Below are 27,020 nucleotides of genomic sequence, written 5' to 3'. Positions count from 1 at the left end.
CATGTACTATAGTAAGTCAATATAATAATGTATTATGAGAAAACATGTTTTGAAAAAAATTAAAATAATAACAATTTACCGTCTTGTGTAGCCGTTACTCATCAGTCTTGATCTATTTACATGTAAATACCACTTGCAAGAAAAAACCTTTGGAGGACTTGGGGCTTACATCATACCTGGCATACCACCTGGCATACCACCTGGCATACCACCAGCGGCAGGAGGTTGAGGAGCGTCCACGATGGCAACTTCAGTGGTAGCCAACAAAGATGCAACACTGGAAGCATCAACCAAACCAGATCTCACCACCTTGAATGGATCGATGATACCGGAGGCCAACATATCGGTGTATTCACTCTTAGCGGCGTTGTAACCCTTGGCGAAATCTTCACCAAAGTCGTCAACCAACTTACCAATGATAACAGAACCTTCTTCACCAGCGTTTTCGATGATCTTTCTAGCTGGCTTAGTGATGGCTTTTCTAATGATGTCAACACCCAATTTTTGGTCAAAGTTCTCAACTTCCACTTCGTTCAAGACACGAGAAGCCTTAACCAAGGCAGTACCACCACCAGGCAAGATACCCTCTTCGACGGCAGCCCTGGTAGCATTCAAAGCATCATCGTAACGATCCTTCTTTTCGGAAACCTCGATTTCAGATGCACCACCGACTCTAACAACTGCAACACCACCAGACAACTTAGCCAAACGTTCCTGCAATTTCTCCTTTTCATAGGAGTTGGTAGTAGTCAAATCGATGGAGTTCTTAATTTGTTCAATTCTAGATTCAATAACGTCTTTGCTACCGTCACCGTTTAGAACAACGGTATCTTCTTTGGTGACAGTGATAGAATCACAAGAACCTAGTTGATCAATGGTACAGTTCTCAGGTTTCAATTCCAGTTCCTCAGTGAAAACTTGACCACCACTCAAGATCGCAATATCACCTAGAGTGTTCTTTCTGTTATCACCGAAGCCTGGTGCCTTAACAGCGCACACTTTGACTTGACCTCTCAATTTGTTCAAAATACATGCGGCCAATGCTTCACCATCCACATCTTCAGCAATGATCAACAATGGTCTTCTAGATTGGATGGAAATTTCCAAAGCTGGCAAAATGTCTTGGATGGAAGAGATTTTCTTTTCACTCAATAGCAACAATGGTTTTTCAAATTCCACCTTACCAGATTTAGCATCAGTGATAAAGTATGGAGAGATAAATCCACGGTCAAATCTCATACCCTCAGTAACTTCCAATTCATCTTCCAAAGTTCTACCTTCCTTGATGGTAATAACACCTTCTTTACCAACTTTTTCCATGGCAGATGCTAATAACTTACCCACATGAGCATCACCATTTGCAGAAATGGTAGCAACTTGTGCAATTTCTTCAGAAGTAGTAATTTCCTTCTTGTTAGCACTCAAGAATTCAATGACTTTTTCAACTGCAGCTTGAGTACCTCTTCTCAAATCCATTGGATTGCAACCAGCTGCCACATTTTTGACAGACTCAGTGAAGATAGATCTACCTAATACGGTAGCAGAAGTGGTACCGTCACCAGCGGTTTCATTAGTCTTAGCAGCCACCTCTTGTAACAATTTGGCACCCATATTTTCAAACTTATCTTCCAAAGTAATGGCTTTGGCTACAGTGACACCATCTTTTGTAATCTTTGGAGCACCAAATGGTTGTTCAATTAAAACGTTTCTACCTTTTGGACCCAAAGTAGCAGAAACAGCATCAGCTAAAGTTTCCACACCTTTTAATAGGGCAGCTCTACCTTCGACACCGAACTTTAACTCCTTGTGAGAGTAGAAGCGGCGAATGATTGGGGTCAATCCACGAGAACGGGTGGCAACAGATCTTAGCATTGGGGAAAAAAACTAGCACTAACAAAGGGGATATAAGTTTAGTCGCAAGTTAGACGGGATACACCTGTCTGTCTATTACTTGTTATTTCCAAAAAGAAAGGAACTTAGGGAAGTTCGGGTTGGGATGATCACCTGCGGCTTATCCAGATTTTCTCTCTTATTTATACGAGTAGCACAACCGCCCAAACCGAAAAGGGATGTCACGGGTCAAAGTAGTATATCAATGCCCGTTGCAAATTCTAGAAAATTCTTTCAGTCACTATATACGTAGATGTTACCCGGTCAGCGGCAGTGCAGCTTCGGCGGCTAAACATCTTTAGCATATTCCTTAGTTGAGGTATTTGGTTTGATGCACAGACATTCAAAAGCTTATCTTGTTCGCGATTCAAGCAATTTTTACTGTTGTCCCTTATTTCACGTGACTGCCCCCTTTTTTTTCTGATTCCCTGCTATTGGAAAGGAGATAGCCGCCGAAAAACAACACTTACTTCTAGTTACCACTTTCTAAACAAGGGAGAACAAGAAACGCTGGAGGGATTAGAGCATGCATTATTGAATGTTACATTCATTTCATTTAGAATAGATAATTTGAAGCAGAATGCCACTTATCTGATGGAGTGGTATTGTAGCGCGCTGACGTGAAGGACGTTCCATATCACGTGCCACATCACCGAAGTGGTAACTACGGACCGGTGGGTTCGTATATTCAGCTGTTCTCCGAACGAACTGAACTTTGATGGTTGTACAGAAGGGAAGAGAAGTCAGCCTGTTAAAAATGTCTCTCTTTCTTCCCCCTTCAAGCACAATTTTTTTGCCTTTTGTATTTCTGTCACGGCCAGCACCTGAAATTATAAGCCCTTTATTTCCCTCCAAATTTACCTCACTTTGTTTTTATTTCACTACGCTTTATATTTATTGTGACTTCCCTTCGTTTTCCTGCGCTCCGCATATTTTATCCCACTTTGCCGTTCCTTCGCTTTTTTTCCTCCCCTTCCCTTCGGCTCAAAACAAAACCCTGCAGGTTTTCCAATGGTCTCGAAAAGAAACGAAAAATATTGTTGGATAAGAGCTTGATTTACAACAGGCAGACTTGAATTTTAAATTATAAATCTAAGAAATCATACTACGAAAAACCTGTACTACGAAAAGTGGTACTACGAGGAACTCACTGCTATTTGACTGTATTTTAAATTTTTCTGGGGGAACGAATTATACTTGAGATCTACTCCCCATTCAAAGAGGTAATCAGTTAATCGTATCATTACGGTTTGTAAAAGTGTCCGGGTTTAGAACGGAAAAGTTAACGAAAAGAATCAGGTTAGCGGAGCATCGTGGTAAAGAAAAAAAAAAAAAAGAAAATTTTAAAAAAAATTAAAAAAGGAGTAACAACAAGATTTCCAAAATTACATCAAGTTGCATTACTTCACGAAGATTACAAGTGGTAGTATTGATAAAGACCAGAAGGCGTCTTTTTCAAATTCGTCGACGCTCCCAGTAAGTTCGCGTTCTTCTTCAACCTCCTCCTCACCCGCTTTCTCGACAGCAAGGTGGTTGAAAAGAAACAAAGTTAGAGAAACAATCTTGGATAACCTTGTCACGAGAAATCCAGAAGGTGACAAAATAAGCACTGACAAAAACAATATTTTAAGTACTGGTTTGGTTCAAAAACATCCTCTTCACAATAAGGATCATAGTGATAGTTCAAACGATAACGAGAAAGGAACCAAGAGCAACAGCGACATATCAGAGATTTCCAATTTCGAAAATTTACATTCTGAACCAAGTTCCAGCATTACGGTACAAAACATAGAAGCCAACATGGATCTCCCACCATCTTCTCCAAAGACGCTATCGTCAATCAAGGACAGGTCGTTCAATAGGGCTACATTGACTGATGATGGTATTATGATTACTTCACAGGGACACTGCACTGCAGATGGAGAATGCGGGGATTTACAGAGTAAACACTTTCATGGATGCAACCACAGTACAGGTAGTTTTCAAAGCTCGCCATCAAGTTGTTTTGAAACGACTTCTCTAATAAGTTGTGTTACTTGCCTAAGTGACAACAATTCTGTGGAGCATCGTAACCGTCGTCATAGCAACCATTCAATTGACACAGCGGGGCTACTCAATGAAGATCTTGATGAAATTCCGTATTCTTCGGTGAATGGAAAACTAATGGTTAATACTGTGATTCCTTATGGTAGAATTCTTTACGCCAAGTATTTGGAAAATCCTAACGGATACACAGATAATAGTGGGCCTGCGAGCCCAAATAGATCCACTGATAATACTCCACAGTCAAAGGATCCAGATGCTGTCAATGTACATGGACTTCAGACCAAATCAGATGATGATCTCATTGAGGAGCAATTGTTGAACGATGATGACAATCGGGACACTCCCGTGACAACAACAAATGCGGAGGATGGTGAGAGCTATCACCTGATAGAAATTACGTTTGCTAAACCTAGGCGTCATGATGTGGTTCCCAAGAGATTGACGTTGTTGATTAGCCATTTTTCATCCTCTCCAGAAACAAACGTTGTGGAAGAAATTATGAGAAGAAGTTATAAAAATGCCAAGATCAATCGTTCAGTTCTTGTGATTATTAATCCCCACGGTGGTCAAGGGAAAGCCAAGAAGTTGTTTATGACGAAATGTAGACCTATTCTCTTGGCCAGTCGCTGTCCAATAGAGATAGCATACACGAAATATGGACGCCATGCTGTTGATATCGCACGTGAAGTGGACCTTAATAAATATGATACTATAGCGTGTGCCTCTGGTGACGGTATACCCTATGAAGTGATTAATGGTCTTTACCAAAGAAAAGATCGTGCAGCTGCGTTCAACAAACTGTCCATAACTCAATTGCCATGTGGTTCAGGTAATGCAATGAGTGTAACTTGTCACTGGACAAGTAATCCATCCTATGCCGCACTTTCCCTAGTAAAATCTGTGGAGTCAAGAATAGATCTGATGTGCTGTTCACAACCATCTTACTGTAAGGAATTTTCACGGCTTTCATTCTTGTCCCAATGTTACGGTATCATTGCCGAATCCGATATCAATACTGAATTCATTAGATGGCTAGGTCCCACTAGATTTGAATTAGGTGTTGCATTTAATATCATACAGAGGAAGAAATACCCCTGTGACGTTTGGGTTAAATATGTAGCTAAGAGCAAGGACGATGTCAAAGTTCACTATTTGGAACAAAAGAAAAAAACACGAACAGAATTAGAAGCATATTTTGACGATAATTCTCAGTTGGAAGAGACCACTAATACTAGGGTTTCAGATTACGAAACTACTGAAGAAGATTTTAAGCTAAAATTTCCGTTAGAAGATGGTGTACCTGATGATTGGGAGAAATTAGATTCAAGCTTAACCGATAACCTGGGTATCTTTTATACCGGTAAAATGCCATACATGGCTGCAGACGCCAAATTTTTCCCCGCAGCCCTTCCTAATGACGGTGCTATGGATTTGATGGTTACAGATGCTAGAACTCCCGTTACTAGAATTGCTCCAATCTTGTTAGCGTTGGATAAGGGTACCCATGTCTTACAACCAGAAGTTATTCATACAAAGATCTTGGCATACAAAATAATTCCTAGGGTTCAATCAAGTTTATTTTCAGTCGATGGTGAAAGATTCCCATTAGAACCCTTGCAAGTTGAAGTTTTGCCCAAGATATGTAAGACACTTTTGAGAAACGGTACTTATGTGGATACCGAGTTCGAAACGATGTGATGAGTGATATGCACGGATATTAGCGTTGTTACTATTATGATTATCGTTATTCTTCATAGATAGACAGCTGGATAAATAGCTTTATCATTTTGTTGTTTTTATCATTTTTTTGCAGACTTTTTTTATTTTTTTTATATATATATAATGATAATAAGACGGGAAACATACATACAGATAAGGGCTTATCATCAGCATTGACAGCTTGATGCTTGCTGTTCTTCTTCATTGGTCGTTATATCAATGACGCCTGCATTATTTTCGTTTGAATCATCTTTTACACCTGTATTTGGACTCTCTTGGAATTCTGGTAAAGATTTGGCAATTCTTTTGAACAAATTCTTAACGTTATACCCAGCTTTAGTGGACGTTTCCATGAATATCTTTGCACCTAATACCTTTGCCTTTGTTTCACCTTCTTCCGTTGAAACTTGTCTTTCATCTGACAAATCGCTCTTGTTCCCCACAATACAAAGTATTACGTTCTCTTCACCTCTTTCGTTTTTAACGTCCTCTATCCACTTGTCTATGAATTCAAATGATTTTCTCTTTGTAATATCGTAAACTACAATAGCCACACGAGAGTCTCTAATGTATGATGGTATCAGTGATCTAAACCTTTCTTGTCCCGCCGTATCCCAAAGTTGCAGTCTAATCGTCTTATCATCAAGGTACATAGTTTTGGAAAGGAAATCAATTCCGATCGTCGCTTGGTAATGATCGTCAAATGTATCATACATGAATCTGGTAATTAACGAAGTTTTACCAACACCTTGTTCACCTAAAAACACGATCTTGTATTTAGTCAAAGATTTACCTGATCTAGCGGAACTCATGTTGTAGTTTGTAAAGAAGGTAGATATGGAAAGGAAAGTCCCTAATCGTCGTAATTGGACCCTTTGAAGAGGTCTAAGTAAGCTTTAAGCACTCTTTTCTGTATAGACTTGTATATAATCAAACCTCCACGCCAAGGCCTTTATTTGGTGAAGTGATGAAAAAAATGAAGGCATCAAGTCCATCATGTGATCGTAATTAGGATTCGATTTAATCCAAATATTGATCATAATCGCATTCAAAATCGTCTCTGAGCTTTATTTTAACTATATGCTAAGCTACTAAGATTGTAGTAATGATAATGACTATATAATTAAATTATTTTTTACCAGATTTTTTGATACCACCACTTGCCAATGGTTTACCAGATTTCATATTGGATAATAGCTCTTTCTTAGCTTGAGCATCTCTCTTCTGCTTCTCTTTGAAAGCACGTCCTTCTTCATCATCATCGTTTTGCTTCTTCTTCTGCTTTAGTGGCTTCATCTTACCACCTTGACGACCAGACATGATTGGAAAAAATAAAGGTAGATAGGTAGATACGTCCCAAGATCAGTGAACAGCGGAATTCAAGACCTGTGGTTTGTTGAATAGTTGATCACAGCTACAAGTGGTGAAGAAATATGATGAAGGAAAAAAAAATTTCATGATGCCGGCATTAAAAAATTGCCAATTGTTAGACGGTATACTGGTAATGACGTAGACAATTAGCAGGAAATGGATTGATTTATGCAAGATTCGAGGGATTGTTCATTGTATTTACTAGTGTAATTTGTTATTTTCTAGCGTGTAGTCACCAGTATTTCTATGTACCTTGTATTGGCTCTGCAGTACGGTGCGGCTGAACACATGGCATCGCATCGAGATAATAGATGTGTCTATTAATTAGTGTACAAACGATTAAAATTTTACATGGGGTCAACTAATTACTTTATTTAGAACCATCTTTCAAAGTGACAATTCTATTCAATACGATTCTATTATCCTCGCTGTCCTTATCCAATGTAAAGTAACCGGTTCTCATGGCTTGGAATCTACAGACTTCTTTACTCTTTGGATCCTCTTTAACATAAAATTCAGAGTTTTTAACGGAATCCACTTCCCATGGTGATTTTGCTAAAATGTCATGGAAATTGTGTTCGACGATTGAGTTTTTATAAACAATTTCACTATCAGGATTAATATCCTTTAAGTAACCTTCAGGATGGGCAGATGGGTTTTCAGATTTGAAAAGAGCATTATGGACTCTTGTTTCTGCAATTCTAACTGGTGAATTGAATTTTTCTGATAGCGGCACCCATTGGATATAAGTCTTTGGCTTCTTAATTTTACCTTCAGTATCGTAATGTACGTGGATCTTGGTAATTTTACCGTCAGAATCCTTCTCCAAACTCTTGTAAATCAATGCATGTGGTACTTTGATCAATCCCACGGGTTGTTCAGGGGTCAATCTAAAGAATTCCTTGTCACTAGCATTTTCGGAGAAATCAGATCTGTCAATGAAAACTCTCTTAGTGAAAGGTACCTCCCTTTCACCAAATTCTGGTGTACCTGGTCTAAATGGAATACTGACCACATCTTCAAAGGAATCTGGTACATTATCCACGACAACCTCCACTGGGTCCAAGATAAACATCAACCTAGGTGTTGTATCTTCCAAGTATTTTCTGATGGCACTTTCGAATCTGACCAATTGAATGTTAGTGACACTCGTAGTGACACCCAAGGTGTTAATGAAGGACAAGATAGCTCCTGGTGGGACACCACGTCTTCTAATGGCTTCCAAAGTGAACAATCTGGGGTCATCCCAACCTCTAACGTATTTTTCGTCTACCAATTTGGCGATCTTTCTCTTGGACAAGACGGTACCAGTAATGTTTAGACGGCCATATTCTCTCTGAGTAGGCCTAAACACATCTACCTGGTCACATAACCACTCGTAACTTTCTCTGGAAAGGTAAAATTCTGTGGTACATAGAGAATGGGTAATATTTTCAAAAGAATCCACCAAACAGTGAGTGAAATCGTAGGTTGGGTAGATCCTCCACTTGTTACCAGTTCTTGGATGTGGTGCATTCAAGACTCTATAAGCGATTAAATCCCACATCTGTGGACTTGGTGAAGATAAGTCTTGTTTCATTCTTAACGTTGCTTCACCTGGTTGGTAGTGACCGTCTTTCATCTTTCTAAACTCAGTCAAATTTTCCTCTACTGATCTACTACGGTGTTTACAAGCATGTCTTTCACCACCTGGAGTACCATCTGGCTTGATACCACGACTTGCCTTGATCTCTTCAGCGGCACAGTTACAGACGTAACCCTTACCCTTACTGATTAATCTTTCAGCTAATTCGTACAATTGGTCAAAATAATCACTGGAGTAAGTGATCTTCCAAGGATGGAAACCAAGCCAATTGACCATTCTGATGATAGATTCAAAATATTCTGGTGCTTCTGCTTCTGGATTTGTATCATCGAATCTCAAATAACAGTGACCACCGTGAAATTTAGCATAACCAAAATTGACCATAATAGCCTTAGAATGACCAATGTGCAAATAACCATTTGGCTCTGGTGGGAAACGTGTGTGTACTAACCCATGAGTAGCTTTCAAATGGTTCACCAAATGTTCAGGATTGTTCTGTGGATTATCCTCCACTGTATGCAAATCACCCAAAAACCCTTCACTAAACATGGTCCTCTTAGGACCAGCGGTAGCATCTTTCTTGTTATTACCATTACCACCAGCGGCCTGCTTAGGCTTTTTCTCTTTCTTCTTCTTTACAGTGTCTCTTTCGTCCTTAGGTCCCAATACCTTCAAGACTTCCTCATCAATGATAGGTTTAAATGAGCGAGGGTCAGCCCATTTCAATTCAGGTAATTTTTTTACATCTGCCATAATACCTGGAACCAATTTGTAACGTTCAGTGACAATCTTTTCCTTGTTGTCCTCAATGTATTTTGCAACGCTGGCTCTCACTTGCTCATCAGAAACCTCTGCGCCAACACCAGCATGTTCATTTAATCCCTGCTTTGTAGCCTTCTCACCATTCTCCTTCACATACTTATAGGCTTCCTCCACTTGCAAATTCGTCTTTAATTCCTTATTGGCGATCCCATCCACGATCAGCTTGGATTTGGGCAATGGTTCACCTTTTGTGAAAGTGGCTAAGTTCTGAACTTGACCTCTTGTACTTTTTTCCCATTGAGTTTCAGCAGGTGCCTCTTTGATTAAGTCGTATAACGATTCTGAAAGTTTCTTGTTTCTAACGATTTCCTTAACCTTAGGTTCTTCAAAGCCAACGCTGGTAAACAGCTTGGTCAATTCATCCACATCAGACATAACAAGTAAGCTAATCAATGCTGCTAAGGCTGGGAAAAGAATAATAATGCTTTGTATATTATTCAATATCTCCTCTTTGTTTCTTCCGTTAGAGACGAAATGGAAAAATCCTTTGATACTTTCGTAGACAATGATACAACAGGGGATGTGAAAAGTAAAGCTCGGCGGCAAAATGAACTTGACCAACTGTTTACCACTTTCTTCATCTAAAAGACGTATAGAGGACTTCAAAAAAGGAATATGTTTGGATACGGTGAAGAGGCAGAAGCTATTGCATCTCAGTTGTTCGGTGGAACTCTAGAAGATGATAAGATTGAAGAGGCAATTAAAAAATGTAAAACTGAGAAATCTAATGCTACCAGATTGTTGTCACTAATAGAGTTGATGACGGAAGAGTCCTGCGAGAATCTTCAAGTTTTATATGCTGTACTTCGAATGTGTCTCAAATTTTTAGATGCCCGACTCATTGATCAATCATTTGCCTTCGCTTTAATGGTTCGTGAGAGATAAGCAAGATACCCGTTTTGATACTTCAGTATTATTTTTAATTCAAAAGAATTGGAGCTAACATAGTTTAAAGGAACTTAAATTTAACTCTAAAATCAACATTAATGAAGATTGTAAATTGTTATCATTTTTGCTGGAGGAAGGATTGAATGTGAATAACCGCGGTTCCTGGAAATATTTAGCACTTTTACTTAGGATCATGTATGGGGTTCCCGGATCTAAAAAGGCACTTATTCGAATTGTTAGGGAAGAGTTTAATTCTAGGATCGGATTTGTTCTTGATCATTTAAGGGACTTCCAACTGGGTAATTATATCATAGAATTATTGTCCGATTGTTTCCCACGCAAACACAATGACAAACCAGGAGTGGTGATGGCACCTATATTATGGCCACAAGAGCCTGAAAAAAACGAAATAATATTTGGATCCCTTGAATACCCCTTTAGAGGTAAACACGGTTACGTTCAAGTGACCAATTTCGTCTGGCAAAAATATGGAACACAGTTGGAAAATGTATTGAGAGTGAGTAACATTAGCTACGGCACCAATGTTGGAAGTTCAAGTGGAATCAAGAGATTTAACTCAGGAAAAAATTCTAAACATCAGGAACATTGTTACATACAGGCAACATGTGACTGCATGTACTTGTGGGATGGTGAGGGATTGTTTCTAGAACTTGATAGGCGCTATGTGGATGTGGTCAAGACATTGAAAGGTTGTATTAGAATAAACGTTAAGGATGCCAATTGCATTAAATCTCCTGATAGAACTTGGTTGAAAGTTTTCCAGAGGACCAAATGGTTCCAATTACAATCAGAAGATAAAAACGCATGCGAACAATTCTATGCTAACATAACGAGCTATCGAAAGGTAAGTGAAGTGCAAACATTTTTATTGTTAAACCACGTTGATGAAGATGAACAAGAAACGGCACGTTCGACTCAAGACGTTTCACATAAAGCACAAAGTGAAAATAGCCAATTAGCAACCCCAGATCATTCTGATCCAAAGATTAGAACTGATGAATGGGATATCAACCTTTCTTCCGAGTTGCAAGGTACTAGAGAGGGATCGAGAGCTAAGATAACACCGGAACATACTGATGAAAACAATTTTCCACTAGCCGCCGAGGTTATCGAACATGAGGAACAATCACCATTGGTATTGGCACAAAAGAGAAAAATGATTAGAGAAACCAGCAGGACATTGGAACTCTTGAGAAAGGAATTTGCTCAAGAAACTAATGCACAGAATGCTACAATTGAAGAGATCGAAAACTGTGCTGTAGCGGAAAGATCACCATCTTTAATAATCACAAGATTTGAAAATAAAAACAGCAGTAACGATAAGACTGAAGAGACATCCGCCAAAGGTAAATCTTTGAAACCACCCCAACCACTACCGCCATCTTTAAACAAGAATGTTAAATCAATTGGTAAGAAGGATATTAACGTCTTGGATACAATTTTTGGAACACCACCATCCAACAAAAAGAAGAAAAGACAAAGAGAATTAAACAATTTCAGACCTGTAATTGATGTCCCCTCACAGGATATACCCAAAGTACAAACAAGAAGTAACAAGAAGAAAGGCAAACCATTAATAACAGCTAAAAATTCAAGCCCTCCCAAGGCTAAAGATGATTCAGATCCATCTAAGCCCGAAAAGAAGAAGAAACAGCAAATGCATCCACCCAAAGCCCCACCTTTGAAAAAGGCTAAACCCACTCCAGAAACTGCTAAAGAACCCGAGCCGCCAACCCAGATTCAAACTCAAAAAGAATCACCAACACACATCCCGGCAGAAGAGGTAGCATTAGCTTCTGCCGCAATACCAAACCAAGTCCCACCAGTTGCTATAGATACTTCTCTCATGAGTAGCAATGTTGATAAGAGTAATATGAGTTTCGATTCAACCACTGTTGTAGCACCTTCTTCTAATCGAACACCATTTGGTATCAACAGTGCATTTACAGATAAACTGCAAGAACAGATTTATGGTTCCATTACACTATTCTCTAATGAGTTGCTTAGGAAGATGACTATCATCAATAAAGAATTAAACGTCAAGATTGTTAAAGAATTATCAGAGAAATACCAAAACTTATTCCAAGAGCTACAGGCAAGTTTCCGTAACGACACCGAAGAAATGTCCAACTTTGTCGGCGAAATTAAGGACATGTTAAATCTCCCGGAAGAACAATTGGTACAATTCATCAGAACAAGGAAATTTGGATCTCAGAGTTAACGGAAGAGTGGTGTAGCATTACGTTTGACTACTTCCCTTCTGAATTTTCAAATTTACCCTGCCATGTTCGTTCAAAGAGACCACGCAAACAATTTTTTTCACTTTTTCACTGTCGTCGATTTCACCAAGCATTGTATGAAAAAAAAATTTCACCCAGTTAGATTTCACAACTTAACATTTCAAACTTCCTTCTCTTCCTTCACTTTCTTTCTTGCCAATTTCATTAGCTAAACCAGGCAAAGATGGATACGAAAACCCCAGTCACTCTAGCTAAGGTCATCAAGGTTCTAGGTCGTACCGGTTCCCGTGGTGGTGTCACTCAAGTCCGTGTTGAATTCCTTGACGACACTTCTCGTACCATCGTTAGAAACGTCAAAGGTCCTGTCAGAGAAAATGACGTCTTGGTTCTAATGGAATCTGAGCGTGAAGCTCGTCGTTTGCGTTAAGACTGGGGAATTGAAAGTTTTAATTTCCTTTTCTCTGTCTTAATTCAATAAAATCAAACAAAAAAAATACTAAAAAAATGAAATTCAATTTTTAAATTTTTTATGGGCTATATGAACGGTTGGAATGCAATTTGGTGGGAAAGGTGCTCAATTGATCGAAGGCGCTAAATGTTCTTTCCTATCTTTAAAGCTTCTATTTTCCAAATTACGATTTTAATTGCATGGGTCTTAGTTGAAGGTGCTGATAAAGTGGTGATGATCTCGCATGATACCGTCTAAGTGGTTATGACGTTTTAAGAAGCAAATTGAATGATAGAAGTCACTTAATTTTGATGGTTTCTAGAACGGGTATACTACGAAGATGGCGGTAGGAGACACCCATAGAGAATTTCAAGTGCTCAATGACAACTGGGATTAATTGGTCGGAGGAAGTAGAAGGCTAAAAAGAAAAAGATGAAAGATGGTTGCTTTTGTTTTTTCAATAATTCAGTTGGTCCTCTACCATTTTAATTGCCATTCCACTTGTCCTATAGCTATATATTATAGTAGTTAGTATAATCTTTCTTCCTGTTCATATGTGTCACGCTGATCTTTTGACATTTCAAGTGACTGTTCTCCGAATATCTGGTCTATGTGATGTCTGGATTTCTCGAGAAGAAAATTTCGAATACCATATATAGACCTGAATGCGCAACCTGGGCGGCTATTCCAAAAAATTAGCAGGTTTGATACTTATATTGAACGTTAATAACTGCATGTGTAGCCACCGGCTGAGCTGACTCGAATTGTGAAATATCTGCTGGAAGTAGAAAGGGTTATGGGACACGAACCAACCGCCGAGTTCAGCCGCCGTCATGTAAAACGGAAAAAGACTTATATACTCTATTATATTACTGTATTGCAAGTATTGATCCAGCAATCCACAGATATTTGATGATCCCCTTTTTTATAAATGTGAAGAACTGTGGTTGTTGCACCTATACTATTTTGACAAATCAACGATTCGAGTTTTTGAGAACTCTGATTCATTATATTGGCTAATCTCATAAGGATGGTAGATAGGCTTCCAAAACTTTCTTGGAAATGCCTTACAAGATCCCAAGATTTTAAGTTTAGAGCACAGTCTAATATGAATAATCATTTGTTAGTTTCCACGAACTTTCAAATTAGCATTTTGATCATTTTGAGACACGTTACTTGGTTATGAAGGCATGCGTTCGTTCACCAGAAATAGCTCAGAAAACAAGAGACTAAGTCAAGTTGGATTTGGAAGAGCTTAAAATTCACCACTGAGCCATCTAAATGCTGTCGATATAACTTGTCAGCATAGGAAACTGGTATTAAGCTCACCGGAGGTTGTAAACCTTGGAAAGAAACAAAAAAGCAAAAAAAAACAACCACAACTCAATGAAAAGCTGAGCTAGGAATTCTGTAAAATTAATCAGATATGCTACAAACCTCTTCGATGCCATCTAATGATGAATTGCTTCATCATACTTCAATATCGCTCTTTCCATTTCGTTCATTGTGACAAGTTTGAAAAGAGTCCGATGAACTCTAAAGGTATAATTGGTTATTATCAATGATTTCAACCGGTAGCATTTCGAAAGCATCAGGCTTTAAAGCTGTTTGGTTTCATATCATGGGATTGACCTCTATTCATGCTAATGGAGGTGATAAATTAGTACCGTCAAGTTCTCAAAAACAGTCTAACAATGAGAAAAATGTGGAAAAAACACAAAGTAAGAAGGATTCGAAATATACTGTTGCAGATATCGATAAATTATACCAACCATCACCAGCTCCCCCGTTACCATCATCTCCACCACTGCAAGAAGCGATATATGAAGTTACCGATGAAGATGAAGATATGCCGATGTTAGATATGGATGATCAAAGTGTTGAGCTGGTCTCCAATTACTTATCGGATCGTAGAAGTTCAGATACTTTGGGGCCTGAGGCGGCTACACTGCCGCGGTCAAGGAAACAGATCGATTCTAGTTTCCCCATGATGGTACCTACAAGATTGAAAACTGTATTTGTAGTAGATACAAATTTTATCATTTCACATTTGAGTACTTTAGAAACATTGAGAACGTTGGCGCCTCGCTTTCATCACCAAATTGTAATCCCTAGCACAGTTATGCAAGAATTAGATGGATTAAAGGTATCTTCATATGGTGTGGCAGTAAAGGATGAACATGGTGGTAAGAGACAGGTAGCACATTTGGCTAGATCGGCTAACGATTGGATCTATAAAAATTTAGCCAATTTAGACTCAGGAATAATGGGACAAAAACTACGACAAACCATAGATTCCAATTGTATTAAAGATGATGCAATTTTAGATTGTTGTCTTTATTTCAAGGATAAACTGGAATGCTTTGTCGTATTGATGTCTAATGATAAAAACCTTTGTTTAAAGGCATTGACAGAACAAGTTCTTACAATATCGTTTAGAAAGGGAATGTCAGCACAGCTGATTGCTTCCAAGGCATATGAGGAAAATCTTTCGAGGTTTGGTTCTCATGATTTTTTTCAACAAAATGCATATACCAATTCACATTCTGCATTACAGTTTCACGAATTAATGAGTATGATTTATAATGAAGTGCATGATACAGTGGTAGAGGCAGTAGATTACGCAATGAGGCAAGAATACGGGGATGAACTTGAATTTATTGATTATTCGAAGGATGATTTGTTAAATCTCAAGGAAATTTCCCGTTTTATTGCACAATTCTGGATATCTGTGTTTGGACAGCTATTTCAAAAATCTAAAATGAGACAATCGGATTGGAAGGAATTACCATCTTCCATATTAGAAGTACCCACAACATCTCAAGAATTGGCTCTCTTCATTAGATTTTGGGAAGAAGTATTAACTTTTCTTTTCGTAAAACGCAGTGATCAAGAGCTTGAGCAATTAGATTCACTTAGCCGTCGGTGGGAAGATCTTGCCGCTCAATGTAGTTAGCATCACCTAACAGCTACAACAACATCGTCATTTTTTTGTAACCTTAACTTTTCCGAATTTCTGCCTTTTACTGGGTGAATCGCTAACGGCACGCTTGGGACCCTGGGCGTCTGGCGGACTCAGTACAGTGGATTGTGTTTGGTCTTGTTGAAGTCTGCTTGTCAAATTTGTCGCTCCTAGATCTCTATACCTTTTACGAGGAGACTTAGAGGGTGATCTTGTATAGTTACGGAAATGTGGTTTTAACTTTAGTAGCGATTCTGCCACTTTCATAATATCGTCAGAGTTCTCTAAACATTGTAAAAGTTCTAAGGGGGGTGAATACCTTTCCAAAGATTTAGCATTGTAAGACCCCTGAGGTGCCCATTTGGCGATTATTCTTTCACCTCCCAGTTCTTGTACATTTTCACTAAGGTATTCAATGGTCTTATCCTTGGAATCTATAAGACCCAAAAGATCATCAGAAACTCCTTGAAGCACGGAGACTTTTCTTAGATTATATTCCAAAACTTTTTGAAATAATCTAGATGCTAATTGAGGGCTTGTAGCCATCACAGGTGCCTTAAGTTGAACCTGTAATGAGGCAACAGATACCTCAAATTTAATCTCCCTCTCTAACCAATTAAAAGCTAAAATCGAACCAACCCTTGAATGAAGATAATTCTGTATTTGCAAAACGGATTCGTCTACAAAACCTTGCCTTTTACATTGCTCTATCAAATTTGAGATAACTATTAGAAATGGATCATTATATAGCGGAACAAAACAAAATATTAATTCAGATTCACTTGAAGCCTGTGAGTTGACAAAGACTCTATCACTGTCTATTGTACCAACGGCCCATTCGTTCAGTTTGTCATCTTTCAGAAGCGACTCGAGCTTTTCCATCAGTGGCATAATACGAGTCATTCCAACAGTACTAATCATTTTCGACTTTATGTATATTTATATATTATGAATATGTCTAAAAAACATGCCAAACGAAAAGAGGAAACGAAGAAAAAGACCAGGAAGCACTTTTTCTCTTCTCATTTTTCGAAATGTTTTTATTCTGATTTTTCGATCTTTTCATTATCTGAATCACTCATGTCCTTCATCTCGTAGGATTCTTTACCCGCTGAATTGATTAAGTGTCGTTTTTCATCTTCATCCATCACAATTGCCCTCAATTTTTCCTTGGCAGTAATTCTAACTTCAGCTACCGCATTGTGAGCAACATTCAATACTGGCCCCCATAGACCGAATTTATTGACGAAGATGAATCCAACACCAAACAGCAATACAAGTGTAACTAACAGCGGGTTACGTAGGACCATCACAAATTCGTTCCAGCCGAGAGCAACAACAAGCAGATACATCCATATTGGAATAGCCGTTGTCGTCTTAATGATCGATCTCTTGGAATCCAGCACCGTCAAATTAATTTGTCTTCTAAATTGTTGTAAAACCTTTTCCTTTTGCAATTCATTAAGAATATGAGCAAAATGACGAGAATGTTGAATACCTAATTCATCTTCATAACATTCATCCTCTTCATGGTTATCTTCACCAAATGCTGGTACGATTTCCACATGATCTGAGGTAGCGGCAAAGGAAAGGACATTTAACACTTCCAATGCATGGTCTTTGGCAATACGGAAGGCACGATCAATTTCATCTTCATTTCTCCATAGACGGGGAGAATCGTCCTCATCATATCTGAATTTAGTCTCAAATCTATCTCTCAAGATGCTAACAATGGTGTCTGGCTTTAAGTAGTCATGGACAGTGACGTTCAATACATGCCATGCCCTAGAACAGACCTTCTTATAAACAGAATCATTTTCTTCTTCGGTGAATCCAACTTGGAAATCGTAATGGCCCTCAGAAATTTCGTACTTGGACAATGATGATTGAATGGTTTTCTCAAACATATCTAAAATTTTATCCCAAGTATCTCTTTCAGGATTTGACAAGTAATGTACTGCTTGCTCTTTCACTTTCAAAGTGATGCTCTTGTTGGCGCGTGCAATCAAAGTATTGACTTCATCATTTTTCAGTTGCTTAATCTTGGTGTCAACTTGCTCATCGAAATGTTGCAGAATTTCCTCCGTAGAACGTAATAATTCCAATTGTTGGAAAGAAGATACTGCAGTCCAATATTCCTCCTTTGTAGATTGGACCAAAATTTTCGTTCTCTTTTGGAAAGGTAAATGCTGATTCTTCTTATCCAAGACTTCTGTTTGTAACCTTTGCATCAAGGATTCTGACAATTGATCCAAGAAATTCCCTATTGTTTTTCTAAATTCTGCTTCCATCTTAGCGGCTAACTCGCTTCTTTTCTCCAAATAAACAGGTTCAGCATAGCGATAAGCACGCTCATCGTAGTAAATCAAGCATTCTTGCTTCAGATTTTTCAAAACTTCACCTAATTTTTCCCTGTCATCCAAAATGTGATCCACAGATCCACTGTATTTAGAATGGAATAGACTTAAAGCCTCTTGCGCCACTTCATCAGTCTTGAATCTTGCCACTAAAATCTGTTGTGTGGGAAGATCGAGATCTCTGTTATTTTCCACCTGCTCCCAGCAGTTTTCAGAATACATGATCCACCCATCTAGCGGTAAATTATGATGATACTGGGGTTTGAAATAGTAGGGATTTGCACTTTTCAATGCAAATGAATCACCTAACCTTTTGACACCTTCTTGGAATTGTTCAGCTTGTAAAAGCTTATGACCCAAACCAACAAATTCTAAATCAAAGAAATCGTAAAGAGAAGAATCTTCGCATTCGACAGGTTTATTTAGTTCTGACCAGACTTTTTCCAACTCTGCAATTAGAGATTCTTTTAGACTGGATAACGGCGTAATACCAACATGGTCTCTAATAACAAACAGTAACAACACTTTATGGCCATTGTGACTCTTTCCGAATAGTGACAGGTTCACTTCAAACACGGTCTTTAGCAGTGCCATATTATTACCTTGGTACAGCCCGATCTGTTGTTCCCACATGTTTACAATCAGAACTTCAGACACAGAAATGGCAAAAAGAGCCGCCTTTCTCTCAAAATCTTGATCCTCACCCCTTTCAGCACCATCAGAACCTTCCACATCCAAAACAAAGAGATCTGATGCAGGCCCATCCAACTTATGCGTTGTATTTACTTTCCTCGTATGTGCTAACCATATACCTTTAGTGGTCTGCTGCCTCTTAACCTGAGCATCCATAGTATCAAAATCTGTATTGAATAAATGGTTTAAAAGTGTAGATTTACCACTAGACTGAGATCCAAAGACAGATATAACATGGTAATCCAACCCGACGTCACGGTCATCAATACATTTGTTAAAATAGTTCAAAGCATCTTGGTGGAATTTCTTACTCTCATCAATCAATTGAATAGCACTCTGGCGATCTCCCAAAACACTATCGATGACTTCCATCATCAATCTTTTTGTCACCTCTTTGTAGTTCTTGTGTTTGTAGTATGAGTGGTAGTACAATACAGGAGTTTTTTTTCAACCACTTCTTGTATATCAGTACCCATAATGAAAAAAAATACAAGATTTAATAAGGTTAAAACCATCAACTAGACCTCTCAGAGCTTCTCGAGCTTCCACATCCAATGAGTTCAGTCAATGCCAAATTGCAAAGGACCCTGCAACGTTTCCAGATTAAGATTGAAGCTGGTGATTTTTACGAAGCTCATCAGACATTAAGGACCATTGCCAATAGATACGTAAGGTCCAAATCCTACCAAGATGCGATCGATTTGATTACACAGGGTGCACTATCTTTTTTAAAGGCAGACCAAGGTGGTTCAGGTACAGATTTAATCTTCTACCTTTTAGAAGTTTACGATTTGGCACAAATTAAGGTGGATGAAACCTCAGTATCGAGACTAGTCCAACTGTTAGTTGCTGTAGATGCCTCTGAACCTAATTTGAAAGATGTGATTACAGGTATGAACAATTGGTCCATTAAATACAGTGAATTCAAATTCGGAGATCCCTCTTTACACAACGTCATTGGTTCCAAATACATCGAAGGTGGGTACGCCTATGAAGCTGAAAGATATTTAATGTTGGGCACCCACGATTCACTATTGAAATACGTTGATTTGTTATGGGACTGGTTTAAACAAGGAAATGATGCCAGCAGCATTGGTGATTACTTCAGTAGGTTGGTGTTTAACTACCTTTTCATCTCCAATGTAGCGTGGGCATACGAAGCAAAAGATATGTTTTTACAATTGTTCATCGATCAATTCCAACCAGAGGTGGAAATCATCGATAAAAATGGATTCAAATTATTCTTTTTCCGTGAAATTGCAGATTTGAACTTCCTGCAACTATTATTGCTCACTTGTCAAACCAAGCACAAAGAATTGTTCTTGAATTTGAAAGAACACTACTCTGGTTCAAGTCAAAAATATTCCAATGAATTGGAATTTTTAGGTCAAGAATATTTCGGTATCGTTGCCAAAAAGCAGTCGAACTTCCTCCAGGACATGATGGCGGGCTTCCTAGGTGGACCTGGCGGTATTTGACTACTTAGAAAGAATGATGCAAATGACAAAAAGAATTATATAAAGAGGAAGCACAGTATTTTTTGATCGTTTTTTCCTTTCCCATTCTTTTTTTTATTTTTTTATCCCAATATTATATGTCCTTGACGATGCTTGATCTGTTCAATGCCTCTAGTAATTCCGGCCTTTTTGCTGAAATCAACTGCTGCTTGGCATCAACGTAGTTAAACCATTTCCTATCACGCTTATGCTTCTCAGGATAGCTTTCGACAAGTTCTGAGACAATCATTTCGTAGAAATGAAATTCTGATCTTGGTGGATGCTGAATAACATCACCTTCAGATTGTGCAAAAGACTTTATATTTTTATTCCATTTTTTAGGTGGTCTCATATCTTCAACAGTACCCAGTTCACTTACAATATCACCGACACAACCTGCTTCTTCCCAAGTCTCACGTCTTGCACTACATTCAAAACTTTCTTCATCCTTCTCAACACCACCTTTGGGGAAGATCCAGCGATCCTTCCGTGCAGCTGAAGAAATCATTAGCACATGCTGCTTATCTTTCGATAAACACACACACCCTGCAACAATTCTGGCACCAGTAAGTGCTGAATAAACTTGGTTCTCTCGACCCGTACGAGCCACTTGGGTCCTAACTAACCCAGAACTCATCTTCAGAGTACTCTTACACAACAACCCAATTATGAAAGGTCGATGTGTCTTGTTTGGGAGCTATTGAGCTAAATAAGTAGGATTTCTAACTACTTTGTCAGTTGCCCAATGTTATAAGCAAAAGTTGTTATGTTTATAAACCGATGTTAAATTCTCTTCAAACAAACAAAACAACTGAAAGTATGTAGGAAACAAAGCTCCAACATAAAAATAGATGTTTCTGGTGTGGTAAAGGGGGTTTTCAGAAACTATGCTTATTGCAAAATATTGGTCAGTTTGAGAAGATGGGCAATGGCCAAGAGCTTAGACGGTGCTTTTAATGATCATTACTCGAGAATCTGCGGTGCAACTTACTACCTGCAATCTACATGCAATCTCGGTCTAGAAAGAAAAATTGGCGAGCTAAATACATTCCAGCTTAATATTTAGCAGGTGGAGGACTCTATATCAAAATTACAATCTGCTTCTCATCCACAAATGATGAGAAACTCGCTTGCAGATCGAGATTGGGCAAGACTTCCTTTAAATTCCTCACATTAAACAAATAATCAGGCCTCTTTGCTTCACAAGCCAAGACTTGAAGTTTCTTACAATTCGAGAAATTATTCGAAGTGGAAAACATAATAGGATTCATCAGGTTGAATCCCAGGTCATTCAGAGTATTGATTTGTGACCATGACATAAAATCACCACTTTTTTCTGGGGTTGCAGAAGTTCCAACCCTAACTGGTGATTGGAATCTATCAGCGTCCAAATACAATTTATCCGATTTGAGCTCTCCTCTTATCGCATCGTCGCCAATAATAGAAAGCTGCTTCAAGTTTGGGAGATAGAATCCCCTGATGCTTATTGCTGACATTTCCTCTAAAACTAATGGTTTAAGTTCCAAAACTTCCAAAGATTCCATGCTAATTTCAAACCGTGGCACTAGATATTCACTATATTCCTGACCACTCGACTTTATAACTCCTCTGTTAGTGGTAGTACTGAATTCATCAACAATCCAGTTCACGATTCGACTTCTTTTGGTACTCTTCGGGAACAATTCCAGTTCACATGTTGTGATGGCACCATTACTTCTTACTTTTGATGAAATTTCTGCTAAGAGTTGAATCGATTTTCTTAGGTTCAAAGTATCTTTAGGACTCCCATTCAAAAAATCGAAAGAATGCCCAGCAAAATATTCAAGCTGTGGCAAATTACAATTAGCCAACGAATAGAATCGAAATACATCTTCAATTTTAGCTTCGCATAGCTTGAGAAGTTCGAGCCTCCCAACTGAAAAGTTAACGAAGTTGCAAGTCTGAACTGAGAAACCTTCCAAAAAATATATTTGGCTAACATCAGGCAAATAAAAATACAATTTATTGAGCCAGCGGTCAAGTTGCTGTGTAACAATTTCCTTATCGTAGTGAGTTAATTGGCGGCTATGATTGCTCCTAGAACTCCCATATCCATTGCGGCAATCATAGCAATCGCATTTTTCTACACGTTTAGCGCTCGTTAAAATATCTCTCAATATATTATCGAGCGTTTTTTGGAGAAAGTTTATTTGTTTCACGTTTGGTATCGATATGGGTATAGAACCATTATATTCACACAAACCACTGACCAATTTATGATCGAATATTCCTAACCAGGTTTGACTCTTGAATGTTAAAGAAGCTTTAGGAAAGTCTAGTATCAAATGTTTCGGGTCTGTGTCTGTATCTTTTGCTACTCTTGCGATTACAGATATCAGCTCTTTAACAGGTCCACGTTCTAACGAAGTTGAGCTATCACAGCAAAATATCAGGTCGGTGCAACTTTTCAAGCTTTTCTCTATAGCAAAAACGTCAACATCATTATCGATAACAAGGACTTTTTTATTTGCACTTGACGTCTCAAGTACGTTTGTAAGCTGAATATAGTCAGTCTGCACCATGTTAGACTTGCAGGAAATTTGACTAACACATCGAGATATATGTGAGAGCTCTTCTAGATTTTCGGCTCCAGTGAGGTCAATGAAAAGAATTTTGTTGCATATTTTTGAGACAGCAATTGAATGCTCTGTTCCGCTGAGGGCAGACAGAGCTTTCATTATATCTGTCAAAGAAGTCACTCCAGATAGCTCTTGAAGGTTATTGAAAACCTTTTCGAACAATTCTGGTGGCCAATGGCCACCGGTTGGTTCGATTATTCTTTTCCTTGATTTTTTCCCCATTGCTTGAAATTGAAAGAAGCTTATCGATTATGGCGCTTAATAAAGGTTGGAATCCACACTAAACCAAGTTATACAATCTGAAGCAGGGAAACCTTGGACACTTTTATAGAGGACGAAGATAGAACTTTTTCTATTGAAAATCACCCCTAAAAGAGCTATCTTAACTTCTAGATAGATAGCATAGCTATTTTTGTGACAGGCTACTGCGGTAAATCAGGAATTACAAGTTATCTAGAGGCGGTAAAATCCGAGAAGCGCTGAAGTGGTCGAGCATTAAGAGAACAAGAGGTTGTTGAATGGAACAACCAATACATAGTCCAATTCTCGGATATCGAGGTAGCCGCCCTGGTATTTAAAGCTACCATTTAGGACGCTTCCCCATTAACAGGAGAACCAAGTGAGTCACAGAAAATGACGTTATTCACGACATCGCAAACCTCTATAATGCTCTTATGTACCCTCGGACCCCTTTGCCTTGGATCGTTTGGCTGACACTGTATAGTGAAATACTTTTTCATTTTATATGATTACAAGATCTTATCGGTAGGACCTCTCAAGATAAAGGGTCCTGTTGAAACCATATTAATGATCTAATATACATACAACTATCATAGTTCTATCCGAACGATATGCGTGGATGATAGTAATAATCACAATTGAAATATGATCTTTTCACCTCATCCCAATTGCGTTTACCCACAGGTAAAACTTCGTAGTCGCAGCGAAGACCGTAGTTGGAGACGTCCAAGTCGACAATCTTCTTGTACACATCATAGCAAAGTGGTCTATCTGCACCTAACCCATTGAAAAATGAGAAAACACCGCCAGGTTTTAACAGCCCAACTATGACGTCGTAAAGTTCCAACATATCCTCGTAGTGCTCGCTAAAGGTGTCGTAGTAAATCCCATCAAAGAATACTTCGCCCTCATCTAGCAATTCATTTAAACGATCTTGCCATCTTCCCTCCAGCACAACAACACCGGGTTTAGAATACCAGCCTTCGTCTTTCATCTTTTTCAAAACGTCAGGATGAGCTTCACAGATATAGTGCTTCTTTGGATGATGAGATTGAATAGCAGTATCGATGATACCCATACCGAATCCAATATTTACCACAGTAGCATCTTCATTAGCACAGATGGATTCTGCCGCCTTCTCCATAATAGCGGTTTCCCAATCCATCATCACACCATCTCTGTTTTCGTCTGTAACCAAAGAATCCTTGGTATACTCCAATTTGGATTCTAAATAAGCTTTCTGATCGGTAGAAGCATCAGAAGCCTCTTGAGTAGCCTCTTGAGTAGCCTCTTGAGTAGCCTCTTGAGGAGCTTCTTGGGGAGCTTCTTGTGTCGCAGGATCCTCTTGTGATGGCGTTTCCTCTTCCGCTTCTACTGGTTCCTCAATAAATTCAATCTCACCCCCATTGATTTTCCTAAGTAGCAATTCAGCACTGACACCAGCATCCACCAGACGTGAATACAGCACTCCATCTCTCGACTGACCGTTCTCAAGCAAAAGATCACCAATTGTCTTTTGTTCGTAGTCGATAAAATTCCAACCTGCACCGTATTCGAACAAAACGTTCATAATGTTAAGCACTACTTGTTCTTCATCCTTGCTCAAATCCTGGGGCAGAGATCTTGCCATTACATGCAATGGTGTTGTATTGGAAGCATCAGCATCATCTTCATCCTCTCTACCTTGTTCAAAAGCTGCAATTTGTTCCAGCGTATAAGTTGCAGGAACACCGGCACTTAATAATTTCTGAATGGCAGGGAAGTATTCATCCTGAGTGATTGGACGCTTAGGAAACGTCAAGTAATGATGAAGCTGTGACATGGATGTGCTCTGGACCTCCGGTAGCCTGTAGTTTCCCAGTCGATAAGATGGGACGAGATGAGATGAGATGAGATGAGATGAGCTGAAATTTTTCATTCCGTCACATATACATATTGAATATTGGTAAATACATTATAGAATATCTTAAGCACTTTCAAATCTCTTGGCAGCTTCCTTCCAGTTGATAACGTTCCAGATGGCACTGAAGTATTCTGCCTTTCTGTTTTGGTATTGCAAGTAGTAAGCGTGTTCCCAAGCGTCAATGGCCACTAGTGGAACGTGGTTACCAGTGACACTGTCTTGGTTATAGGTTTGAACAACGTCCAACTTACCACCGTTGTCCAAATCCTTGACGATGAAGGACCAACCGGAACCTTGAACACCTGCCAAAGAGGCGTTAGTGACCTTTTGCAACTTTTCCAAAGAACCGTATTGTTGCTTGATTTGCTCGGCCAATGCACCAGTTGGTGGTTCACCACCACCTTGAGAAGCAGGTGCCAAATTCTTCCAGAATAGACAGTGGTTGGTGTAACCACCACCGTGGAATTTCAAATTTTGTTGAACACCAAGGATCTTCTTAGCGGTCTTTGGATTTGGGTCCTTCTCAATGGATGAAGTCAATTCTGCTAATTGGTCCAATGCAGTGTTGAAACCGTTCACGTAGGTTTGGTGGTGCTTGGTGTAGTGCAATTCATTGATTTGACCAGAGATGTGAGGTTCAAGGGCACCAAAATCCCAGTCCAGCTCGGGCAAGGTGACCTTTGTTCTCTTAGTGATAAATCTAGGGGTTTGGCGTAGAGTAGCACTAACGTTTCTTGCAAACATTGTTCGTCGATCGTCGTACTATGGGGGAATATTACTGTTAAGGTGTTGTTTCTATTCTACCCTTTATATATCACAAGATAAGTGTTGAAGAGCATGTGTGTATGTACGTATGTAGTTGCAGTTGCTCGGAGCCCGTTCGGAATTAGCAGAGCAAGAGACCAGCCCTTGGGGAGGGCCTTAGCAGCCCTTGAGGGATGATTAGAACTGTGGTGGAATAAGCAATTATCGGCGAATGGCATTACAAATGTGTTAGTGACAACGACGATCGCACTGCGTCAATTATAGTGCGATGAGGATGCGATTCTTGGAAATTCGATAATTAGGTAATTGTTAATACGTAAAGAGTTACAAGATCTTGGCAAGGGATATTATCCAAAGGGTCGTGCCCCTTACGGAGTTTGATGCCTGGAGAGGCTGCTATAGAGTCGTTATTCTTGTGCTGAGGTGTGAAGTATGAAGCACTTATATATATGTGTACATCTTTGATTCTAGCGTAATTTGGTCCCTTCTTATTGGACACCGGCAGTGAGAGGCGGAAAAAAAGAAATTACGCGATATTGAATATTGTCCTCGGTCACATGATATTCACGTGATACACTCTACTGCTTGAATACTTCCCATACATAGACCGGGGGCTCGAAATACGGCTAAACGTCTTAATATGGGCCATTTAACCGTCCTCCCGATGCCTTTAATCATCTTCGAATCTCAGATCTCAGAGTCACTTAATACGACTAGGAGCGAGCTTTGTAACAAATGATACAGTTCCGTGAAACTTAGAACTCTCCTAACAAGTTTGAACCGCAGCCGCACCTACAAGAGGAAATCTATTGAATTGATCTTCTAGAAAGAACCGTTCTTCTGTTTTTCGACTATCAAGGTCTATTGAATACGTAAAGTGGACTCTTTAATAAAGTACCACTTCAGTCTTTTTTCATTTCCTTCCTATACCTTCATCAATCTTTGATTCCCCCTTA

General features: G+C 39.0%; 14 protein-coding genes across 14 annotated transcripts; 4 read left to right on the top strand and 10 right to left on the bottom strand.

Annotated features, from left to right (window-relative positions):
• Positions 1-165: 165 nt before the first annotated feature.
• Positions 166-1,872, bottom strand: HSP60 (chaperone ATPase HSP60; the record flags this gene model as incomplete). Its single annotated transcript, XM_002495914.1, has 1 exon — positions 166-1,872. The coding sequence occupies one exon, from the start codon at positions 1,870-1,872 to the stop codon at positions 166-168; it is 1,707 nt and encodes a 568-aa protein (XP_002495959.1).
• A 1,818-nt stretch (positions 1,873-3,690) lies between these two features.
• Positions 3,691-5,634, top strand: ZYRO0C07084g (uncharacterized protein; the record flags this gene model as incomplete). The annotated part of the gene is made up of 1 exon (XM_002495913.1): positions 3,691-5,634. One exon carries the CDS (start codon positions 3,691-3,693, stop codon positions 5,632-5,634), a length of 1,944 nt encoding a protein of 647 aa, XP_002495958.1.
• A 188-nt stretch (positions 5,635-5,822) lies between these two features.
• YPT6 (Rab family GTPase YPT6) lies at positions 5,823-6,467 on the bottom strand (the record flags this gene model as incomplete). The annotated part of the gene is made up of 1 exon (XM_002495912.1): positions 5,823-6,467. One exon carries the CDS (start codon positions 6,465-6,467, stop codon positions 5,823-5,825), a length of 645 nt encoding a protein of 214 aa, XP_002495957.1.
• Positions 6,468-6,783: 316 nt separating this feature from the next.
• Positions 6,784-6,975, bottom strand: TMA7 (Tma7p; the record flags this gene model as incomplete). The annotated part of the gene is made up of 1 exon (XM_002495911.1): positions 6,784-6,975. The coding sequence occupies one exon, from the start codon at positions 6,973-6,975 to the stop codon at positions 6,784-6,786; it is 192 nt and encodes a 63-aa protein (XP_002495956.1).
• A 421-nt stretch (positions 6,976-7,396) lies between these two features.
• On the bottom strand, positions 7,397-9,808 carry GLN4 (glutamine--tRNA ligase; the record flags this gene model as incomplete). The annotated part of the gene is made up of 1 exon (XM_002495910.1): positions 7,397-9,808. The coding sequence occupies one exon, from the start codon at positions 9,806-9,808 to the stop codon at positions 7,397-7,399; it is 2,412 nt and encodes an 803-aa protein (XP_002495955.1).
• A 240-nt stretch (positions 9,809-10,048) lies between these two features.
• Positions 10,049-12,563, top strand: RED1 (Red1p; the record flags this gene model as incomplete). Its single annotated transcript, XM_002495909.1, has 2 exons — positions 10,049-10,307; positions 10,426-12,563. 2 exons carry the CDS (start codon positions 10,049-10,051, stop codon positions 12,561-12,563), a joined length of 2,397 nt encoding a protein of 798 aa, XP_002495954.1.
• A 2,028-nt stretch (positions 12,564-14,591) lies between these two features.
• On the top strand, positions 14,592-15,986 carry SWT1 (mRNA-processing endoribonuclease; the record flags this gene model as incomplete). The annotated part of the gene is made up of 1 exon (XM_002495908.1): positions 14,592-15,986. The coding sequence occupies one exon, from the start codon at positions 14,592-14,594 to the stop codon at positions 15,984-15,986; it is 1,395 nt and encodes a 464-aa protein (XP_002495953.1).
• A 27-nt stretch (positions 15,987-16,013) lies between these two features.
• NEJ1 (Nej1p) lies at positions 16,014-16,913 on the bottom strand (the record flags this gene model as incomplete). The annotated part of the gene is made up of 1 exon (XM_002495907.1): positions 16,014-16,913. One exon carries the CDS (start codon positions 16,911-16,913, stop codon positions 16,014-16,016), a length of 900 nt encoding a protein of 299 aa, XP_002495952.1.
• A 119-nt stretch (positions 16,914-17,032) lies between these two features.
• Positions 17,033-19,417, bottom strand: SEY1 (dynamin-like GTPase SEY1; the record flags this gene model as incomplete). Its single annotated transcript, XM_002495906.1, has 1 exon — positions 17,033-19,417. The coding sequence occupies one exon, from the start codon at positions 19,415-19,417 to the stop codon at positions 17,033-17,035; it is 2,385 nt and encodes a 794-aa protein (XP_002495951.1).
• A 179-nt stretch (positions 19,418-19,596) lies between these two features.
• Positions 19,597-20,520, top strand: GET4 (the record flags this gene model as incomplete). The annotated part of the gene is made up of 1 exon (XM_002495905.1): positions 19,597-20,520. One exon carries the CDS (start codon positions 19,597-19,599, stop codon positions 20,518-20,520), a length of 924 nt encoding a protein of 307 aa, XP_002495950.1.
• A 112-nt stretch (positions 20,521-20,632) lies between these two features.
• DDP1 (polyphosphatase DDP1) lies at positions 20,633-21,175 on the bottom strand (the record flags this gene model as incomplete). The annotated part of the gene is made up of 1 exon (XM_002495904.1): positions 20,633-21,175. One exon carries the CDS (start codon positions 21,173-21,175, stop codon positions 20,633-20,635), a length of 543 nt encoding a protein of 180 aa, XP_002495949.1.
• A 442-nt stretch (positions 21,176-21,617) lies between these two features.
• On the bottom strand, positions 21,618-23,378 carry BOP2 (Bop2p; the record flags this gene model as incomplete). The annotated part of the gene is made up of 1 exon (XM_002495903.1): positions 21,618-23,378. One exon carries the CDS (start codon positions 23,376-23,378, stop codon positions 21,618-21,620), a length of 1,761 nt encoding a protein of 586 aa, XP_002495948.1.
• A 616-nt stretch (positions 23,379-23,994) lies between these two features.
• On the bottom strand, positions 23,995-25,218 carry RMT2 (protein-arginine N5-methyltransferase; the record flags this gene model as incomplete). The annotated part of the gene is made up of 1 exon (XM_002495902.1): positions 23,995-25,218. The coding sequence occupies one exon, from the start codon at positions 25,216-25,218 to the stop codon at positions 23,995-23,997; it is 1,224 nt and encodes a 407-aa protein (XP_002495947.1).
• A 144-nt stretch (positions 25,219-25,362) lies between these two features.
• Positions 25,363-26,043, bottom strand: SOD2 (superoxide dismutase SOD2; the record flags this gene model as incomplete). Its single annotated transcript, XM_002495901.1, has 1 exon — positions 25,363-26,043. One exon carries the CDS (start codon positions 26,041-26,043, stop codon positions 25,363-25,365), a length of 681 nt encoding a protein of 226 aa, XP_002495946.1.
• Positions 26,044-27,020: the final 977 nt, after the last annotated feature.

This window comes from Zygosaccharomyces rouxii (genome assembly GCF_000026365.1).
Source record: "Zygosaccharomyces rouxii strain CBS732 chromosome C complete sequence".
NCBI classification, from domain to species: domain Eukaryota; kingdom Fungi; phylum Ascomycota; class Saccharomycetes; order Saccharomycetales; family Saccharomycetaceae; genus Zygosaccharomyces; species Zygosaccharomyces rouxii.
The sequence above is the reverse complement of the archived record's forward strand: the minus strand, read 5'-3'. Positions and strand labels throughout refer to the sequence as shown.